The 22345-nt window shown below is 38.6% G+C and overlaps 1 protein-coding gene across 1 annotated transcript in view; it reads left to right on the top strand.

Annotated features, from left to right (window-relative positions):
* DSE (dermatan sulfate epimerase) overlaps nt 1-22345 on the top strand; it is a 68631-nt gene that overhangs the window by 22222 nt on the left and 24064 nt on the right. The window contains exon 2 of the mRNA XM_082855624.1: nt 9245-9713. Within this exon, the coding sequence (XP_082711750.1) occupies nt 9298-9713 (416 nt within the window). The 5' untranslated portion in view covers nt 9245-9297. The remainder of the gene's footprint in view (nt 1-9244; nt 9714-22345) is intronic.

Genomic DNA, 22345 nt, shown 5'->3' with positions numbered 1-22345 from the left:
AATCAAATTCAGATAATAGTTTATTTAATGTTTATGCTTTTCTTTGGGGGCAAAACCCCCAACAAATTCTCGAAAAATTTCAAGGGTCATATGCTTTCCTGTCTAGTGAGTGTGGAGCTTACTGTGAATGATGCCTTAAAGGATCAGGAGCCTTGTGTTCTAGTTTCAGCTAAGTCTCTAACACGTGGCATGACCTTGCCCTAGTCAGTGGATATCTTTAGTTCTTATTCTTTTACTATAATATTTAGTTTCTTTCAAATAAAATATTTTACGGGTAGGTTAGTATCATCTTGCATGTCTGAAACTTCTTCCCTTTTATTAAAAATGACAAATATTTATGAAGCTCTTCATGTCAGGTTCTATGCTAAGTGCATCACATAATATTTATTTTGCCTCAGGAAGTTGGGACCATTTTACGGATGAGAGAATGGGGGTTCCGAGAGCAGGACTCAGTTGATCAAAACTAGTAGACAGCAGAGCTGGGACTTATACTCATGCCTGCCCAACTCCACGCCCATAATGTTAATCATAATGCTATGCTCCTTAGACTTGGCGCATATTATAAGGGGTTTTTTAATCCATCTTAATTTGGGACATGGTTTACTTTCTGTAGGGTGATTTCTTCTATCCTTATACTTTGTATATTTCTAAAGCCAGAGGAATTGAAAGAACTTTTGTACTTCTGTATGTTTCATTTATAAATCGCCCAGACTGTTTGGAAACCCATTTCATTTTTGAAACTCGATGTACTCGTATAGCTTTCAGTTCTTGATCCTTCTCAGCATACTCTTTCTGTGCTTTCTTTGTGTAAGGATGACAAAAATGGAACCTTTAATGTTGTTGAATGTTAACAGTTTGGCTAAAGGAAAGAACCTTGGTTTAGGGTTTGGGAGATTGAGGTTGTTTTTCTGCCTCTGAAGTTTACACTAAGATGTTGTTAGATTAACTCTTAATACTGCTTTACCACACTGAGTTGTTGTAAAGGGAAAGATCAAATACGTGAAGAGCGTTTCACACAAAATTTCTCTGTGTGTCAGCAATCATAATAGCTGCAGTGGCTTGTTGGAACCAGAATTAAAGCAAAACAACTTTAGGCTTATTGTTGCTTTGTGAGGACCTACTTAAGATAATTGGAATTCGGTCAGTTTGTTAAGTCCTTTTTGCATTATTTGGCTTGGCCTTAGCGTAATGCCAGTTGAGCTGTTGCAGATATATGTAGGGCATGCAAGCAGAGAAATGATTAAATTGCTATCTGAATTATCTCAACTATACTGTATTCATTGATTAGGTCAAAATTTAGGAATATTTTGCTCTCTAAGCTGTGTAGAGTGAGACCAAAAAATAAGAAGGAAAACTGGATTAGAAAAACTAGTGGAGAAGAGAAGACGAAGACTGTTAGGGGAAATGAGGCCTTAATAGGGTCATTCAGAACCATCCTGAGAATTGAATTATGGGTAAACTGTGTACTCTTAGGCAGCTCCTGAGGGGAGCTCACGATTTTGCCATATTGAGAGTTCCATGCTCTTGAACTGGGCCAAGGGCAGCTTAAAGTTTTAAGGGAGGTGGCAGCACTCTGCCGTGTTTGCAGCACAATGAACTAGGGAGAGAATGGCTTGAGAGATCATCCGCAGACATCTGAAAGTACAGACTTAATTTGTGCAAGGGGTGTGTGTGTGTGTGTGTGTGTGTGTGTGTGTGTGTGTGTGTGTTGTGGTAGGGGGAGCCAGAGAGTCAGGGTTGGTCATTTTGGTAAACTCATTAGCCTTTAATGGCCATTGTTTCACTCACCATTTTCAGCATCTTCCAAACTTTAGTCATTCAGGCACCACCTTCAACGGTTTTTGCTTTATCCATTTACTTTTCTTTTTAAATTATTTTTAAACTTAAATGTATTTTAAACAGGAAATTTATCTGTTGAAATCTCAGGTTTGATGTGATAGTTATAGTTTTTTCTAATGTACATTGAAATAAGTACATAAAATTAGCATAAAACCTGTCCACCTAATTTTTTTTATTGGAGTATATTTGCTTTACCATATTGTGCTAGTTTCTGCTGTACAACAAAATGAATCGGCTATACGTATACATATTTCCCCTCCCTCTTGAGCCGCCCTCCCATCCCCCTCAATCCCCCCCGACTCTCCCCACAATTCCCCCTGACTCCCCCCATCCACCATCCCACCCCTCTAGGTCATCACAGAGCACCAAGCTGAGCTCCCTTTGCTATACAGCAGCTTCCCACTACACATAGTTGTGTATATATGTCAATGCTACTCTCTCAATTCATCCCACCCTCCCCTTCACCCCGTGTCCGCAAGTCCGTTCTCTACGTCTGTGTCTTTTTTCCTGCCCTGCAAATAGGTTCATCAGTACCATTTTTCTAGATTCCATATATATGCGTTAATATACAGTATTTGTTTTTCTCTTTCTGACTTTCTTCACTCTGTGTGACAGACTCTAGGTTTATCCACATCACTACAAATGACCCAATTTCATTCCTTTTTATGGCTGAGTAATATTCCATTGTATATAGTACATCTTCTTTATCCATTCATCTGTCGATGGACATTTAGGTTGCTTCCATGTCCTGGCTCTTGTAAATAGTGTTGCAGTAAACATTGTGGTACATGACTCCTTTTGAATTATGGTTTTCTCAGGGTATATGCCCAGTAGTGGGATTGCTCGGTCATATGGTAGTTGTATTTTTAGTTTTTTAAGGAACCTCCATACTGTTCTCCATAGTGGCTGTATCAATTTACATTCCCACCATCAGTGCAAGAGGGTTCCCTTTTCTCCACACCCTCTCCAGCATTTATTGTTTCTAGAGTTTGATGATGGCCATTCTGACTGGTGTGAGGTGATACCTCATTGTAGTTTTGATTTGCATTTCTCTAATGATTAGTGATGTTGAGCATCTTTTCATGTGTTTGTTGGCCATCTGTGTGTCTTCTTTGGAGAGATGTCTATTTAGGTCTTCTGCCCATTTTTTGATTGGGTTTTTTATTTTTTTTGATATTGAGCTGCATGAGCTGCTTGTATATTTTGGAGATTTTTCCTCTGTCAGTTGCTTTGTCCACCTAATTTTAGCTCTTCTCTTTACAGAGAGGATATACAAATGCCGGAGGTAGAGGATTAAAGGGGAAACCCAAAGCCTGGATATAGGGGCTTTTCGATGAAATTTCCTAGACAGATTTAAGATGGTAGATGGGAACTAGGTCTCCCTTTGGGTTATCAGGCTAAAGCAAGTTTGCCTTAGACTTTAGTTAAGTTTAATTTGTTTACCTCTTTCATTTTTGTTTTTTGAAAACCTAGTGAATAATACACAAATCAATAAATGTGATAAACCATATTAACAAATTGAAGGAGAAAAACCATATGATCATCTCAACAGATGCAGAAAAAACTCTCAGCAAAATTCAACACCCATTTATGATAAAAATCCTCCAGAAAGTAGGCATAGAGGGAACTTACCTCAACATAATAAAAGCCATATATGACAAACCCACAGCTAACATAATTCTCAACGGTGAAAAACTGAAACCATTTCCACTAAGATCAGGAACAAGACAAGGTTGTCCACTCTCACCACTATTTTTCAACATCGTTTTGGAAGTTTTAGCCACAGCAGTCAGAGTAGAAAAAGAAATAAAAGGAATCCAAATCAGAAAAGAAAAGTAAAGCTGTCACTGTTTGCAGCTGACGTGATACTATACATAGAGAATCCTAAAGATGCTACCAGAAAACTACTAGAGCTAATCAATGAATTTGGTAAAGTAGCAGGATACCAAATTAATTAATGCACAGAAATCTCTTGCGTTCCCATACACTAATGATGAAAAATCTGAAAGAGAAATTAAGGAAACACTCCCGTTTACCATTGCAACAAAAAGAATAAAATACCTAGGAATAAACCTACCTAAGGAGGCAAAAGACCTGTATGCAGAAAACTATAAGACACAGATGAAAGAAATTAAAGATGATACAAACAGATGGAGAGATATACCATGTTCTTGGGTTGGAAGAATCCACATTGTAAAAATGACTATACTACCCAAAGCAATCTACAGATTCAATGCAATTCCTATGAAACTACCAATGGCATTTTTCACAGAACTAGAACAAAAAATTTACAATTTGTATGGAAACACAAAAGACCCTGAATAGCCAAAGCAATCTTGAGAAAGAAAAACGGAGCTGGAGGAATCAGGCTCCTGTGCTTCAGACTATACCACAAAGCTACAGTAATCAAGACAGTATGGTACTGGCACAAAAACAGAAATATAGATCAATGGAACAGGATAGAAAGCCCAGAGATAAGCCCATGCACATATGGTCACCTTATTTTTGATAAAGGAGGCAAGAATATACACTGGAGAAAAGACAGCCTCTTCAATAAGTGGTGCTGGGAAAACTGGACAGCTACATGTAAAAGAATGAAATTAGAACACTCCCTAACACCATACACAAAAATAAACTCAAAATGGATTAAAGACCTAAATGTAAGGCCAGACACTATAAAACTCTTAGAGGAAAACATAGGCAGAACACTCTATGACATCAATCACAGCAAGATCCTTTTGACCCTCCTCCATTTAGAGAAATGGAAATAAAAACAAAAATAAACAAATGGGATCTAATGAAACTTAAAAGCTTTTGCACAGCAAAGGAAACCATAAAGAAGACGAAAAGACAGCCCTCAGAATGGGAGAAAATATTTGCAAATGAAGCAACTGACAGGATTAATCTCCAAAATTTATAAGCATCTCATGCAGCTCAATATCAAAAAAAAACAAACAACCCAATCCAAAAATGGGCAAAAGACCTAAATAGACATTTCTCCAAAGAAGATATACAGATTGCCAACAAACACATGAAAGGATGCTCAACATCACTAATCATTAGAGAAATGCAAATCAAAACTACAATGAGGTGTCACCTCACACCAGTCAGAATGACCATCATCCAAAAATCTACAAACAGTAAATGCTGGAGAGGGTGTGGAGAAAAGGGAACCCTCTTGCACTGTTGGTGGGAATGTAAATTGATACAGCCACTATGGAGAACAGTATGGAGGTTCCTTAAAAAACTAAAAATAGAACTACCCTATGACCCGGCAATCCCACTACTGGGCATATACCCTGAGAAAACCATAATTCAAAAGGAGTCATGTACCAAAATGTCCAGGACATGGAAGTAACCTAAGTGTCCATCAACAGATGAATGGATAAAGAAGATGTGGCACATATACACAATGGAATATTACTCAGCCATAGAAAGAAACAAAATTGAGTTATTTGTAGTGAGGTGGATGGACCTAGAGTCTGTCATAGAGTGAAGTAAGTCAGAAAGGGAAAAACAAATACCGTATGCTAACACATCTATATGGAATCTAAAAAAAAAAAAAAATGTTTCTGAGGAACCTAGGGGCAGGACAGGAATAAAGACGCAGACATAGAGAATGGACTTGAGGACACAGGGAGGGGGAAGGATAAGCTGGGACGCAGTGAGAGGGTGGCATGGACTTATATATACTACCAAATATGAAATAAATAGCTAGTGGAAAGCAGCCGCATAGCACAGGGAGGTCAGCTAGGTGCTTGTGACCACCTAGAGGGGTGGGATAGGGATGGTGGGAGGGAGATGCAAGAGGGAGGAGATATGGAGATATATGTATATGTATATCTGATTCACTTTGTTATAAAGCTAAAACTAACACACTGTTGTAAAGCAATTATATTCCAATAAAGATGTTAAAAAAGAAAAACAAACAAAACCTAGTGAATATGTTTTAGGCTACAGAAGTTTCTAGGCCTCGTGAGTGTTTTTCTCTGTTCGTTTCCTGGCAGAAACTTTTTCTCAAAAATTCTAAACTTGCTTTGGCTTCAAATAAGGAGGAATAAGGTTTCTCCTTGCTCATTTCAATAATGAGATCCACTCTATCAGCTCCTAGGCCCACAAGTTCAGCCAGCGTCTGTGAGCTGCCTTTTATATACCAGGCACACACTGCTAATCCCTGTGATGCAAAGAGGAAGCTGTGGTCCCCTCTTCTGTGAGGTGTGGCATAAACAGCTGAAACAGTCCGATGTGGTACAGGTACCCGCCAAATACAGGAGATGTTAACTCTTCAGGTAGCTCAGCAAAGGCATTAATAACTTACAGAGAGTGGAGGCTGGGCTTGTTGTGTGTATGCTATGAGGAAGGCTGCACAATTTGTGCCACCGCGAGTGCCACGGTCTTCTCTTCTCATTCTTCGTAGATGATTGTTCAGCAGAATTTCTGTGGGTTCTGCACTGGCCCACATGTATTCCAACAAGAATGTTTTAAATGTGCGGTAACTCAGGCCTTGCTGCCCTGACACCCTCACGTGAATATGAAGCAATAACTAGGGAACCTTTGGTAACAGTTGGCATATTGAGGTGGCATGGTTCCCAAAACAACATCTTAATGAGGTCTGTGCTTCAGGAACAGCGCTTCTTGTTTAAATACCCTCAGGCATGTCCTATGTAACCGGAAGCAATGTGGCAGAAGTGGCTGTGATCATAGCTTGCGTCAGTCCTGGATTGGGAGGGTCACTGTGGAGCAGCCGTCTCTATCTCAGTGACTCCAGACCTGGATAGGAGGGTGATATGCATAAGGCAGGAGAAAGAGAATAAAACAAATCAGCTTTAGCCCCTTTTAGGGAATGTGTGTGCAGAATCTGAGATGGAGTTTCTAGTTTCCACATAGCTTCCAACCCATCCATCCATAACCCACGCCACCCCCTTACCCACCTAGAACTTGAGCTACACATTTAAAAACCAGTAGTTGACGCAAAACATTTTCATCACCCCAAAAGGAAACCTACGCCCATTTTAAGCAGTCATTCTCTATTTCCCTCTCTTCCAAACCCCTGGCAACCACTAATGTATAATATTTTCTGTGTCTATGGATTTGCCACTGCTGGACATTTCGTAGAAATGGAACCATACGATATGTGGCCTTTCGTGTCTTCTTTCACTTAGTTGCATCCATGATGTAGCATGTATCAGTAATCCATTCACTTTTATGGCTGAATTCCCTGATCCTGTTTTCTTCATACTGTTTGAATACAAACTTAAAAATATGTTGAGAGTGAAGCTCTGTTTTAATGGTACATCTATTAGGCCAGTTCATTTAAAGAAGGTGAAAATGGAGATATTGTTGTGAAATGATAATCGTTAAGAAGCCTCAGACAATTTGATAATGAAAAGTTTGGGCAGTGTTGCAAAAAATTATTTGCTTTATGTTAAAAGCCTTTTAAACAAGGAAAACAAACAAGCAAACAAACAAACAAAAACCCAGTAGTTGAGAGAAGATCTTCAGTTCTATTCTATGCACGTAGAGGTCAGTTAAAGGAGAAACTTCCAAGCCATCCTCAGTCTGGCTGCCTACAACACCCTCCCCCCACAACAGTGCTAATTGCACTGATGGCTGCATCCAGTTGTAGACCTTTGGGGATTTAATATATGCGGGCTTTAAAAAAAAATTAGCACACTTGTTCTCTGAAAAGAGCGAAAAATACACCTCGGGGTGGGGGCAGTGGGGACTGAGCATTACTTCAGACTCAGCCATGTCTCTGTGTTGCCAGAGACCACACCCCTCCTCAGACATAACCACAGAAGACTCTGGGCCAGCTCTCTGGCCTTGAAGGAGGCAGCCAGTTGCCTTGAAGATTTGGGTGCTAGACACAATATGGGTGGAGTCCAAGAGTTATTTCTATTTTATGTATTCTATTTAGCATGGCTATATTAGTTGGTTTTATTCATTACAGGTTCTACTCTTGAAGTAAATCTAAACTGCTTCACAAAATCACTGCCACTGAGTTTTATATATATAGTCTAAAGCACGTTCAGAAATACAAAGAATACTAGAGTTTATGGCAGCATCTACAAGTGATGCCATGTTGCCTTTCTCTTGGAAATAGACCAACTTGACAATATGGATTGTTCTCCAATGTGTGTTATATCCTTAGTTTTCTTTCTTCTGAATGTGATGAGGCAGATTTTCCTTGGAAAAATAGTTTGTGTTCAGCTGGAGAGGTTGATTTTTCTCCACCAGTTTCTCCGTTGAATAATTGAAAACTACTGTTCATTATTTACATAAAACTGTCTTTTTCTGGTCTGCTTTCTATAACCTTTCCCCTCTGAGGAATTTTAAGAATTCCCTGACTTTCCTCTGGGGGATTTTATGCCTGCTTTATCCCAGATGTGGGACATAGACCAGGCTGAGGATTTTCTTTCTTTCTTTTTTTTTTTTTTAACGTTCCTACTTTGAAAGACGTTCTTGCTAACCTGTGAGCAAAGCTGCTACTGAAAAAAAGGATTTTCAAGAAAGTTAAGCAGTTAAGAAAATATGTGAGCTTGGTTTAAATGTCTGACTTACTGAATGACACCAAAATCCCAAATGCAAAATGAAAAAGTAGACAGTAGTTTCAAATAATAAGGGGAAAATGCACACGTGTTCTTTCAGCCTTTTAATTCTGGAATTTTATTTTCTGAATGAAGGCATGTCAGTCTCTAGTCCCTGCAGCCCCCTGTCTGATCATGCCCTGCACTCCTGCCGATGTCAGTCCAGGGAACACATGGGCTTAGCAGATGTTTACCCTGCTTTTGTTGTCGCAGTCCCCACCTTCTGCTGACACAAAGAGAATATTTAGCCTTACTCATAATATTTTGTCTGCTCACATTCATATAGATGTATTGATCCTAATCCCTGGTTCAGAATGGAGAATGCTGAGAAGAGGGGAGAACTTAGAGTGAAGGAGGCTGTATTAAGACAGGATTTTCTTTTTTTTTTTTTTTTCCCTAACGTCCATCCTGATTCCCAGACGATATTTCACCACAAGCTTTTGGTTACTGTGGTTTTCATATTAAAGTCCAAAAATACCATAAAATCAAAACGTTTTTTGTGTGATAAAACGTGAGAAGAATGCCAACAGGAGTTTTTCTTCTCTACTCGAGCAGATATTATACTGTTTTCCCAAGTCCAAAGTTTCTGTTTTCCACAGTGAATATGTCTGTTGTATCATGTGTAATTAATTAATGAGTTAATTAAATGATTAGGTTTTAGTTTCTTCCTAGCTCAAATTTTTGATGTATTTTTGAAAAGTCTAAAACTTCATAAGCTTAATTTTCATAGTAAGCAAGGTCGCTACCTACCACGTATTTCCTGCTTCACCATGGTCCCCTGGTTGACATATCCTCCTCTTCTGTTTTCCGTCCTGTAGGATCTTTCGAAGATGGTTTGGCTGCCTTGGAGATTTGGAGATCTGAGGCCACGATGAGGACTCACACACGGGGAGCTCCCAGTGTGTTTTTCATATATTTGTTTTGCTTTGTGTCAGCCTACGTCACCGACGAGAACCCAGAAGTCATGATTCCCTTTACGAATGCCAACTATGACAGCCATCCAATGCTGTACTTCTCCAGGGCGGAGGTGGCCAAGCTCCAGCTCAGAGCTGCCAGCTCCCACGAGCACATTGCCGCCCGGCTCACTGAGGCCGTGCACATCATGCTGTCCAGCCCCTTGGAGTACCTCCCTCCCTGGGATCCCAAGGAGTACAGCGCCCGCTGGAATGAAATTTACGGCAACAACTTGGGGGCCTTGGCCATGTTCTGCGTGCTGTATCCTGAGAACATTGAAGCCCGAGATATGGCCAAAGACTACATGGAGAGGATGGCAGCTCAGCCTAGTTGGTAGATTTTTGTCTTTTTCTTCTTACTGTATTAAACTCTGCAATTTAAAAAAATGAATTCATAGTCAAATGAAATCTCAGAGGCCAGATTTCCACATACTTGTGTTTGTGCGTGAGTGAAGGGGATAGGATACTTGTTATTTGTGTTGTTAGTGGCTTATGAATGGTCCCTGGTTTCAAAAGACCTAGTGACTTCCATGTTTAAAGTTAGAAGAAAAATATTTAGGTAGAACCTAACCAAAGAAAAAATAATTTGCTGCATTGAGTAAATAGTATCATCTTGATTGTTGAGATTTCTTTCCCCCTTGTTTAACAGCCTTGTATTACCATCATGAGGCCTTAGGTTCTGATTGACCCGCAAGTGGTTAAAACCTTTTGCCAGCAAGAGATTTCCGCCAATTAAGATTTCTTTGCATTTTAGGACAATTAGGAGCTAAAAGTAAATGTGATAGGATTAACTGACAATTTATAAATAAGATCTTATCCAGTAACCAGCAAATTGCCCAAACCTGTAGGAAAACCAATGTTGTGGTATAATTATGTGGGGAATTCTAATTATGTAATAATTTACTTTCAGGAGTTCAAGATTTGAGAACAAACTTCCTGTCTCTTCTTGATTAGCTTAAATTTATTTTATTTGTGTATAATTAATATGTCTACCTGCTTCCAAAAGGTATGGGATGAATTAATTAAACTGGGGATTCCGTGGGTATTCTTATTTAAACTGTGTTTTAATACACATGGTCCAACTACACTACAAAAAATTACAAACTGTATGAAATATCCTTTTAAAATTACGTAGGCTGATACTTGTCATAGGGTTGGAGAGAGCTCATTTTTAAATGCTTAGAAAAATCAGCGATGCATTTAATGTTGTGAAGAGTTACATCTCAGATATCATAAGGGTGAATAATGGTAGCTTGCAAGCTTCCTGAATTCTGCCAGTATGGTAAGTAAATTTAATACTTCCTAAAGTTCTGCCAGTATGGTAAAGAATATTGTTTGTTTATAGAATTTGAAGGAGTTTCTGGAATTTCTAAATGAAAAAGATTATGGAAGAGTTGACATTAAATCCATATCAGAGCTTATTTTTTTAAGGCTTGTTATGAGGTATGTATAATCATTTTGAAGCTTACAATATTTTAGGTTGAAAAGAACCTTTTGATTTGATTTGTTTCAAAGCTGAGCCGTGTATGCCTTAGTTTCTCTTCTTGACTAACCTCCTTCTACTCCTGACACCAAGAAAGAAAATAAAGATGGATGAAAATTGGATATTTGACTTATAAGTTTCTATTATCAAGTGTTACAATTACTCACTTGACATTGTACTGTTATTTAAAAAGTGGCAACCGTATTTACTTTAGGGGAGAAAAACCTTTGTTGTCTATAAGGGTACTTTTAAAGTCCTTTTTGTTTTAGATAGGTAAGTGAAATTTGACAGATTAAGATGCGGATGAAAATGTTCCAGAGAGCTGTCTGTTTCACTTCATGAAAGAGTAGCTAACTGTGAAGTACCACTTTTTAATGGAGATTATTTTTTAGTACAAGTAAAATCGCATTAAGAGAATTCACAAGACCACTGCAATTGTATTATGATGATATAAAACATTCAGGCATATAAATACCAACTTAAATGAATGCTGTCATTAGAGAGGACTAGACTCCTATGATAAAAGGAGGAAAATAAATAAAAATGAGATTTTCATAGTTTCTACAAGTTCAGAATTACTGGTTGTGGAGTTGTGTAGGAATTTATTAGAGGACTAGTACTTTGTTCATGGCAGTATTGATGAAAATAGGTATACCTCTATGCCGTTAGCCAGTAACTCAAAGCCAGTCTGTGATTTAATAGAGCTGAACAGTTGACTTCTTTCCCTAGACCTCTTAGATGAAGGTCAGAAATTGAGAATTTACCTTTACATCTGGTTTCTAGTTCCAGAAGTGATCCTAGCATAAAAAGTCGAGCTACTGGAAGAACATTTTTGTCTTGGCAAGTACTGTTACTAGGTTGTACTTTTAAATGATTTTATGGAAATTTTAACTTTTTAAGAGCAACCACACCCAACCCCTAGACCCTTAAATTTTTATTAAACTGTAGTTGAATATAATCAATCACTTTTTGAGAACTTAAAACACTGCTAAATGTTTTGGTAGTTCAACTGTTCCTATTTAAATCAACTAAATCATATGTCGCCACTGTGCCCAGAGAAATGTATTGTGGTCGTTGTCATTGTCTTAGGACATAGTTCACCTATATTTGGTTTCAGAGGAAAATAAAAGACTGACTCTTATTTATAAAGATGCAGACCTACTAGACCTACTAGAGAATGGACTTGAGGACACGGGGAGGGGGAAGTGTAAGCTGGGACAAAGTGAGAGAGTGGCATGTACATATATACGCTACCAAACGTAAAATAGGTAGCTAGTGGGAAGCAGCCGCATAGCACAGAGAGGTCAGCTTGGTGCTTTGTGACCACCTAGAGGGGTGGGATAGGGAGGGTGGGAGGGAGGGAGACGCAAGAGGGAAGAGATATGGGGACATATGTATATGTATAACTGATTCACTTTGTTATAAAGCAGAAACTGACACACCATTGTAAAGCAATTGTACTTTAATAAAGATGTTTTAAAAGAAACTACTATGTATAAAATAAATAATCAGCAAGGATATATTGTACAGTGCAGTGAAATATAGCCATTATTTTGTAATTAAAAAAAGAGATCAATAATTAATATTGATTAATCAATTAATTTGATTAATTAATTAATTTTAAAAGCTTCCTACAATGGCTTCATCAAACTTAATACATTTGCCATATTCTGTGAGGATCCTTTCTACTCCTTTGAAAACCAGTGACTAAATTGTGTCCACTCACTTATTCAATTAACAAACATTTATTGAGCATCTGTTGTATGTCATGTACCATGCTGGGTGCTGGGGATTCGGTGATGAAAAAAATAGCCCAGTAAGTTTAAAATTTGCACCTAGGGTAAGGGCTGCAAACATTGGGTATTTGAAACCTAAGCTAGGACTATATTCTCTGCTCAGAATTAAGTGTAAGCATCACTTAATAGTAGGGGTTCATTAGTTTTTTGTTTTTCAATTAAGCAGAATTCAAGACTATCTGGATTTTTAAATTAATTTATCTTTAAATTAAAAAAAAATTTTAAATAATTTTTATTGGAGTATCTTATTAGTTTTTATTCATGACTTAAAGATTTGAGGATTAAATGAGATAATGTAAAGTACTTAGCACAGTTCCTATCAAATAGTAAGCCTTCAGTAAATAAGAGTAATGATAATTATTGTTACTGATATTTGCTTAGTACTTAGATCCTGTTTATAATTTGGTGTATGTAGGCTGTAAGGAAATAGTATTTGTTTGGGATTTATTTGGAGATTGTACTTATCTTTGTCCAAATTGCTCTCAAAACTAGAACATCTGTTTAACTCATAACATATTCCTTTTGGCTTTATTCCATTAAAACGTTCAGCAATGCTCCCCTGGGCCCTTTTTTTGGCATATAAGAATCTGATGGTAACACCAATCATGATGGCTTAGGGGAAAGTAACACTGATGTGTCTTTTGTCTGGTATTCAAAAGAAGTACATCTGAGATATACATGCATACAGATTTATTCATGTGATTCATTTCATTTGAGTATTTCCGGGTTTTGTGGGGTTTTTTTTTTTTACTTTTTATTGGAGTGTAGTTATTTACAATGTTGTGTTAGTTTCAGGTGTACAGCAAAGTGAATCAGTTGTACATATACCATTTGAGTAGTTTGTAAATAAAGAGCTAAAAGGTCACACCTGTAGATTCACTTATTTAAGAGTCTAGGGCCATTGGAAAAATTAAATGGAAAATATTATCTAATGATATACTGATCTTTTGTGTTCATCTGATATAATGTACTACGAAGTAGAAAGGTAATCTCATAGATTGATAATGATGATGGTGGTGATTGAAAAATAACACATGCAAAACTTTCTTCTTTTGACATTATAATTCTGTGTGTCAGCGAGTACCCAGATGATTGGGCACCGCAGAAAGATGAGACACGTCTACATACTGTATCTGCTTTTGCGGAGATGCCCATATTCTCTCTCAGAAGCTCTCTCCTTTGTTCTTCTGCCTTCTGTTAATGTCATGCATTCTTCATAACATCCTTCATAACAGTAAAAGTAACAGAGTAATTTAATTGTTCTTAACTTAGTTCTAAAAATCAAATTTAAAAAGATATTATTTTTTAAAAAAAAAGATATTATTTTAACCTATATATAAAATGGCAAATTATTTTCAGCATCACCAATAATGTCTCTGACCTTTGAATTAAGTCCCCTATAGATCTCATCTTCCAGATGAAAGCTAGGATTTGGGTTATAGTTGGCTCTGTATTATATAAAAGTGTGATTAGAACTTAATCAGACAACTTCTTTAAGAAAGCTTAATGAGCTGAGGTCATAAATCTAGAGCTGGTAACAACAGAAAATGCATTTTATTACACTTAAAGTCAATTCATTTTTTTAATACAATATCACCTAGTCACCAGAGCAAGTTCTGTGTATGTCAGTTGGCACATTGGGGGTATTCTCATTTATAAATAGTTGCTTTCTGCATTCAGTCCTTACATAATTAAAAAGAGAACATTATTGGATTCCAAATAACTAAAAATTCTCCATCAGCTTTTTTTCCCCCAGAACCTTAAACTTTAAGGTGGGAAAATAAATAAAAACGGTTCTTAGTCAAGATTTAAGAGATTTCCAAAAAGTCAAATTTTTGGAGTTTTTGGAGTCAGCAGACATTGCTCTACTTTCCTAAAATTTTCATACGTGTGTATATTTTTATTCACTTATTTTTACTTTTTTCTACTATACCTTTTTCCCCAAAGATTAAGGAAACAAAAAACAATATTCAAATAAGAAATATCTGAAAAAGAAAGGAGGAAAGGAAAAGATAAGGGACATCAGCTGGACTAGCAATGAGACAGTTACTGAAATGCATCTTATGTCCCATGGGTGAGTGGGCCACATGTGGGCCCTGAATTTTTTTAACAGCAAAGAAAGTAGGCTCAATTAGTTTTGAAGTATAGAGTGTCCATGGGATTAAAAGTAGATCAGCTTTTCTACAGAACTACTACTCTTGACCCAAGGACCAGAAAGAAATTTCTCCTGGAGTTTTCATGAGGAACCTGCACAATAGTTTCATGAACATCCTTCCAGTGCACGTGTGATGAATTGCACAGTGCTGGCTTTTTTATGTTAGACTAGACTGAGGGCAGGACCGGGTCTGTTTTGCTCATGCATGTATCCCTCAGCACTTAACACAGTGTCAGGTAGATTTCTGCCCAATGAATGAATGCTCTAGCATCCCCGGAGATACTCCAAAGTGAAATTCACTAAAACCAGGGTGGAGGTAGAAGGGATGGACATACGGTTTAGCCCCAGGCCACTTTTTTTCCTAGTCTAGCTTTGTCCTTCAGCAGAATTTGAATATGCAGAAAAATGAAATGACCATGTATCTATCAGGCAGATACACTGTGTATCTCAGCTGAGCTCATGATTGATGGGTTCTGTGAGCTTGGGTATTATACTGCGCTGCGTGTTCTTACAGTGATCTTCTATATAGCTAAAAACAAACATAAAAAACTCACTTAAATGATTACTGGAAAACACTACACACCTGAATCATTTAAGAAAGATAAAGGTAAGTTGACCATATCTCACTTACTATGAAGAGATGAATGGCAAACATTCAACATTGAACAGTGATTGTAACAAAAGATTTGTTGTTCAACCTCTGTTGACAGCACATAGTTATCCAACATGCATTTCTGAGCAGTGGGCTTTTCAAGGCTTTTGTCTAAACATTGTAAACCCTGGGGAAGGGGCCTAGGATAGCAGTCCTTGGAGGCAGAGGTGCACTTGCATCTTGACTCTGCTATTATATTAGGCTTTAGCAGGTTTTTTTTAACCTCGGTAAACCTCATTTTCTTTATCTTTAAAATGTGGATGATTCTTTCCATGCAAATATGTTGTTCCAAGGATTAAATGAGATAATGCATGTAAAGCTCTTAGCATTATGTTCCTGACACACAGTTTTACTAAAAAGTTTATTTTTATTACACAGAAATAGATATGACCATGTAGCTTTATTCTTAAGTTTCTTGACACACAGGACTCCATTTTACCTACTCTCACTCTGGAGTTGTGTTTTTGAGAAGTACTCATTTTGCATCATTCTTTTCCCTTTCTTTATAGTATTTTTGCTTTCTTATCATCAGAAAATAAATCACAGAGGAAAGAAATTACTTCACTCTTGCGTTGGTGCCAGTCAGCTACAGGAATTCAGAACTGGTGAGGGAAACGAAGTTGAACTTTTGCACAGAGAAGTAATTATAATTTTATTCGCAACAGACCTTGTATTAATTCCCTTGCCTGTGGATTGCAAACTTCTGGAGATTGACATGTGAGGGCCCATTTGCAAAGTAAAATATTAAAAAAATAATAAAATAAGGGGAAAAAAGGAGAAAGAAAAGCCCCTGGCAGATCGAAATGAACCAATCAGTTTCATTCCTCTACATTCCAAACTGAAGAGTCCACCCATCTTTCTCAGCGTGGCGTGCTGGGCTCCAAATACAGTTCCCTACAGCTGTTTCACAGGCTTCTTATTTCTCTAAATTGCATGTTAAGGCTGGGAATCAAAGTAGGGGAGGATGTAGCTGGGCCCCAACATGTGGAGCCGCAGCACCGGGAGCAAATAGATCAGGTTTTCCTCTCCTGACCTTACAGTGGTGAAGACCGGGTGGCATAGCCCGGAGTGCACCCGGAATCCATTGGATTCAAGGAAGCAAATCCAGTGGCCCCGTGAAACAAATGCAGGCTCTCAGAAAACCCAGCCCCCAATTCCCCTGGCTTTTTCTCCTTCATGCTTTCTCTTCCTTCTGCCCTTCCCCCTCCTCTTTCTGCCTCTTTATCTCTCTGTTCCTTCCATTCTGTGATCTGAAGAAAGTTACTGCTTTTACCCTGCTTCAGATCCTTGGAAACAGAAGGCTAAAACTGATGACAACGAGCCTTTTTATGATGTTCAGATTCTTTAATATTTACAGAAACACATGTGTTAGGAACCTGGCTGTTGGGAATTTCCTTCTTTTACGCCATTTCATAAGCAGGTTGTTGCCAGCATCGTTGCAGATGAAGACACTGGGCAAGGATTGGTGTCAGGAGACAGCAGGTGAGGAGTTGCTCAGGGAGAGGCCAGGTCAGGTGTGTGGGTTAGCTGAGCATCTCAGTGCAGGTTTTCATACACACCAAGCAAACTCCTCTCCATCTATTTCAAATTGAGTGAGGATAGAATGGTTTTAATAACGCTTCTTTCTAACAACAAATGTGAGACTATTTATAACACCTCTAGACGTACACAGCTGGAAAGAAATGCAATGTTAGTTTTCTTGTGGGATCTGTTTGTTGTTTGAGTCTAACATGCAGTACTGGTGCAACCCTCAGCTGTCTCCACGATAAGCAACACTCTCTCCTATCCTGCTCCTCTAGGGTCACTTGTTGCCTTTTTAATAAAACATGCAACGTGGGCTTGCAGAATTGTCTGAGGGAGCTCTGCTTAAGGCCAGAGGCATCCTCATCCCCCTTCTGACGGGATTCTGAGCCTGTGCCCCTCACCCCATGTATACCACAAAGATATGAATGTAGTAGGTTCCACACCGACTTTACAGTCTGGCTCTTACATATTACTCAGCCATAAAAAGGAACGAAATTGAGTCATTTGTTGAGACGTGGTTGGATCTAGAGACTGTCATACAGAGTGAAGTAAGTCAGAAAGAGAAAAATAAATATCTTATATTAACGCATATATGTGGAACCTAGAAAAATGGTACAGATGAACCGGTTTGCAGGGCAGAAGTTGAGACACAGATGTAGAGAACAAACATATGGACACCAACGGGGGAAAGCCGCCAGGGGTGGGGGTGGGGGTGTGATGAATTGGGCAATTGGGATTGACATGTGTGCACTGATGTGGATAAAAAGGATGACTAATAAGAACCTGCTGTATAAAATAATAAATAAAATAAAATTCAAAAAGAAAAACAACTTGCTAAGCATGTTGTTTAAATTTTGTGCCTTCCTTGCCCTGTGTCTTGAGGGAAGATGTTAGTTAGCAAGTGCTGCATATATATCTGTATTCTATTCCAATAATGCTTTATAATTGTTTTTTAAAAATGGCCTTTGCCTGTTAAGTGAGATACGTGTTTAGTTCTAATACCACTAAAGATGTAGGGCCTTGCTGACATTAAGTTCTTACTAATGCTATATATAGAGATATATATAACTACTGGAGAATAGTAGTGACATGAGTATGTCCGTGGAGTCTCTTGTAAAGCTGCGTAGTTCTTTTTACCTTAGTTATCTTCAGAATGGCATTTTACTTCTTCATTTCCTTCTGCTGTATCCATCAAGAGAATATGTTTTAGCCACGTTTAACACAGTCTCTCTCCTCCATCCTTCCTTTTTCTTTCCAGTGTCAACATGCTGGCTTAGGACAGCAGGAGGAACCATAGTCAGGGGCCAGATGATTGTGTTTCCCACATAAGCTTGTGTTTAGAAGCTTTGTGTGTGGATGGCTTGGAGGAGAGGAATCAGGAGGAGGGGAACTAGGTGGAAGCTTATATAAGTCTAGGGGGGAAATGAAGACCACAGTTAAGTCAGTGAGAGTGGGGAAAAGAAGGAATGCATCTGAGACATTTAGGGCAGGACTTCCCTGGCGGTCCAGTGGTTAAGATTCCATGCTTCCACTGCAGGGGCCACGGGTTCAATCCCTGGTCAGGGAACTAAGATCCCGCATGGCGCACGGTGCGGCCAAAAGATTTAAAAAAAAAGAGAGAGAAGAGAGAGAGAGAGATGTAGGACAGAGAATCTACAAAGAGATTGATTGGATATGGGACACTTTCTCAAAGTATGGTTCTTTCATCGGAATCATAGAGGTATTTTTAAAAACACAGATTCCTGGGCCTGGCCCAGACTCAGTGAATCACGATTATTTGGAGTAGGCCAAAGCACGAGTCCCCCATGTGATCTGAGGCACGCTAAATATTAAACAGTAAAGAGCAGGGTGTTAGGAAGCAGGGGACTTGGTTTTCGTCTAGGCATTGTGCTAGGTATTGGGATATAAAAATTTGAGGGCAACTTAATACTTCTTGCCTAGAGTGGTTGACCTATGGAAAATATGAACTAATAGACTATATTAATGCAGATGATAAAGGCTGTGATTGAGAAAGTATAGTGTGTAATGGGAAGACAGAGACGTACTTCGGAATGCCCAACATTGGAGCACTGGGAAGGCTTTCCTCCTGGGGCCTGAGGGACAAATAGGAATCCGCCAAGTGAGGGGAGAGAGAGCATGTTTGATTGTTCCGAGCAGAAATAACTGATGTTCAGAGGCCGTGACAGAAGGAAGCAGAATGCTTTTGAGGAACTGAAAATTTAATGTAGGGAGGAGACAGGCAAGCATCGAGGCTTTGAGTAGAGAGCCAGATGCTGCAAGACCTTGTCCACCATGTGAAGGAGTTTGGACTTTTTCTTATAAGAACTATGAGGCCATTGAAGGGTTTTAACAGGGCAGCAACATGGTCAGATTTGTGTGTGTGTGTGTGTGTAACTTTTTCAATTCTAAAATAAAAGTAGAGCACCATACGAACAAACGTGTGGCTTAGTAAAGTATTTTAAAGCAAACGCCCTGCTAACCACAGCACAGCTCCAAAAATAGAACGTTGCCAGCCACCCTGGGAAGCCCCTCGTAAGGCTCATCCCAATCACAGCTCCCTCTGTCCCTACAAAGACTACCCTGACTTCTAGGGTCATCAGTCACGTCCTTGTGTTTCTTTATAGTTCATTCAAGTGTGCATCCCTAGGCACAAGTTTAGTCTTGCTCATTTGTTAAATGTTTTTTAAGTCTTTTTTATCTGCAGTTTCCCCTCCATCCCTTTATTTTTGTTACAATTTATCTGTGGAAGAATCTGGGCCCTTTGACCTGCTCAGCTTCCCACAGTCTGGATGTGGTTGATTGCAGGCTCAAGATGCAGCTCAGTGAGTTCCTCCACCCTTGGCATTTCCTACGAGCTGACAGCTGGGTGCTGAGGCTCGCTCCAGCTCGGTTTTGATCACTTTGACACAAGCATAGGTGGTGGCTGTTCTCTCATCAGGAGACGCAAAGTGGCTTCTGGTTTCTCCATGTGACAGATTTGTGTTTTAGGAAGAATCTCTGGTCATATGTTGAGAGTAGATTGCAGAGGTCAAACCAGGAAGACCAGTCAGGCCTTTTGTGTTTATCCAGATGACAGCCTGGAATAGGGGCTCTGAGAATGCAAAGAAATGTTGGGTTCCAGAAAGTTTTAAGGATTAGCATGTATTGGGTTGGCCAAAGAGTTTGTTTGGGTTTTTCCATAAGATCTTACAGAAAACACCCAAATGAACTTTTTGGCTGACCCAATATAAGACTTGACAATTTTATTTGAGGACAAGAAGGACTAAGAACTTTCTTTTATGGGATGCTGAGAGGCATGGGACCTTTCAATGAGATCACAACACTTGGAACTCTTGGAGAGTACTAATAAAGGGTTTGGTTTGGGATCGACTGAGTTTGAAGGGCCTGTGGACCCAAGAGGAGATGTTGAGTTCATGTCCCTCCAGCATTATTTTTAGCTACCTCCTGTTTGCTAGAAGTGTACTGTGACTTTGAAAAATGTCATCACCAGGAAAAAAAAAAATTTATCCAGTATAAAATATGCTTTCAAGTACAACAGACATAGTTTCTGTGGATGATAGGAAAATGTAGAAGGAAAGTTCAAAGAAGGTCAGATTTAATTAAAGTAAGCTTATCACAACAAATAAATGAATAACAACAAGAAGAATGAGAAGAAAAGGTAAAGTGCTAGAAGAGCCACTTGGGTGTCCTCAAATCACTTTCTGGATGTGAAGCCAAAATGAAACATCATGTCGGCATCACTCCAGGAAGAAAGTATCAGCTTGAGAGAATCGTGCTATTTCTTCTTAAGTTGGAAAAAAAAAAAAAAGATTCTTGATGAGGTGTGGATGGATGGCAATTTGGGTTTGTAACAATTTAATGTGCAATTTTTAGTTCATTTCCGTGATTCAATTACAGGGAATACACTATTCCAAGAAAAGAAAGTCTAAGGAAAGGGAGAGTTAAGAATAAATCCACACATATTGCTAAAATTTTGTATTAACGTTAATATCTTTCTGCCCTAAACTTTGGGCCATAATTTTGAAAAACCATATGGAGCTTACTATTTTACCTTCTTTGGAGAACCTGTTGACATGGGAAAGATTTTACACTATTACTAAAGCCAGTTTGAATCTTTTACTCTTTGCTTTTCTATCATAGCCTGTCACTTGGTTAAAGAAGATGTGACTACATTCAACATTTGGGGTGGGGTCAGCTTTTATTTTCCATATGACAGATAACTCTAGATCTAAAACTCGGGGAAGTATTTAATGCCCATGGCATGTTGAAGATGGCTCACAAGTTTGGCTTGTAATTTAATCTAAATTTACTTTATCCATTAATTCTATTTTATGGCAAATAGCACATCCTCCAGATTTTTTATGATTCACAAACTCCTAAACTGACTTTTTTCCACTTTGTTGCCAAATTAAGAAATACTCTTTAAAACTGTGTCCCCGGGACATGAAATAAAATAAACATTATTGGTACAAGGTGCTGTTCATAGGTATTATTTCATTACCTCTCTTGAAAATAAATGGCTTCAAAGCCAAACAAATGTTTTGGGGGATGAGAAATGTTTTCTTGTTCTTTTTCTACACAGTGACAAATTACTTTTCGTTCTTGAATTGACTGTGTGGGCCCGTTTGGTGTTTCACATCTGCCTCTGTCATACACTGTCTACTGGCCTCTTTGAACATTCTGAACTTCTCTGGTGGTCTGGGATCCTTCCTAATGAACTCATGATAGATTTTCCCTCATGGTTGGCTCCAGATCCTCTGCTGGAAGGTGTTTGGGGCAACCCAGTCTCAACCTAGCTCCATGCACTGAAGCAGGCCCTGGGCCTGGGTCCTCTCTGCCTGCAGGATGCATCTGATGGGCTGCTTGTTTGGTGGCACATTTACCCTCTAAGACAGTGGCTTTCAAACCTTTTATGACTGTGACCCACAGTAAGAAATAAAGTTTACATCCCAATATACACATAACTTTAACTCTACATGTGTAAATATATAAGTAGAAGTTGTGTGAATCAGCCCTTGCATTTAAGTCATGCTTTGCACTCTGCTATTTCCTATTCCATGCCATTAAATTCCACTAAAAATATGCTGGTCACGACCCCTTATATTCATTCCACAATCTATTAATAGCTTGTTATTTATAATTTGAAAACTCTGCCTAACATTGTGATAAACCCATGATTCCTTTTCAGAGAATCCCTTCTCAATATCCCTCTTCTTGAATATCTCCAGTGAGGGGACTGCTTCACTCTTTGAGGTGGCTTCCTTATTCCATAATTGTAGTGTTCAGAGTACTTGTTCCTAAAATATATTAGGAAGCGTCGTTTTTTCATTAGGAAACAGTGTGTGTCTGTGATTAA

Source organism: Leucopleurus acutus (genome assembly GCF_964270905.1).
Source record: "Leucopleurus acutus genome assembly, chromosome: 15".
NCBI classification, from domain to species: Eukaryota; Metazoa; Chordata; class Mammalia; order Artiodactyla; family Delphinidae; genus Leucopleurus; species Leucopleurus acutus.
Note: the sequence above shows the minus strand (reverse complement) of the source record. Positions and strands in the feature narration are given on the sequence as shown.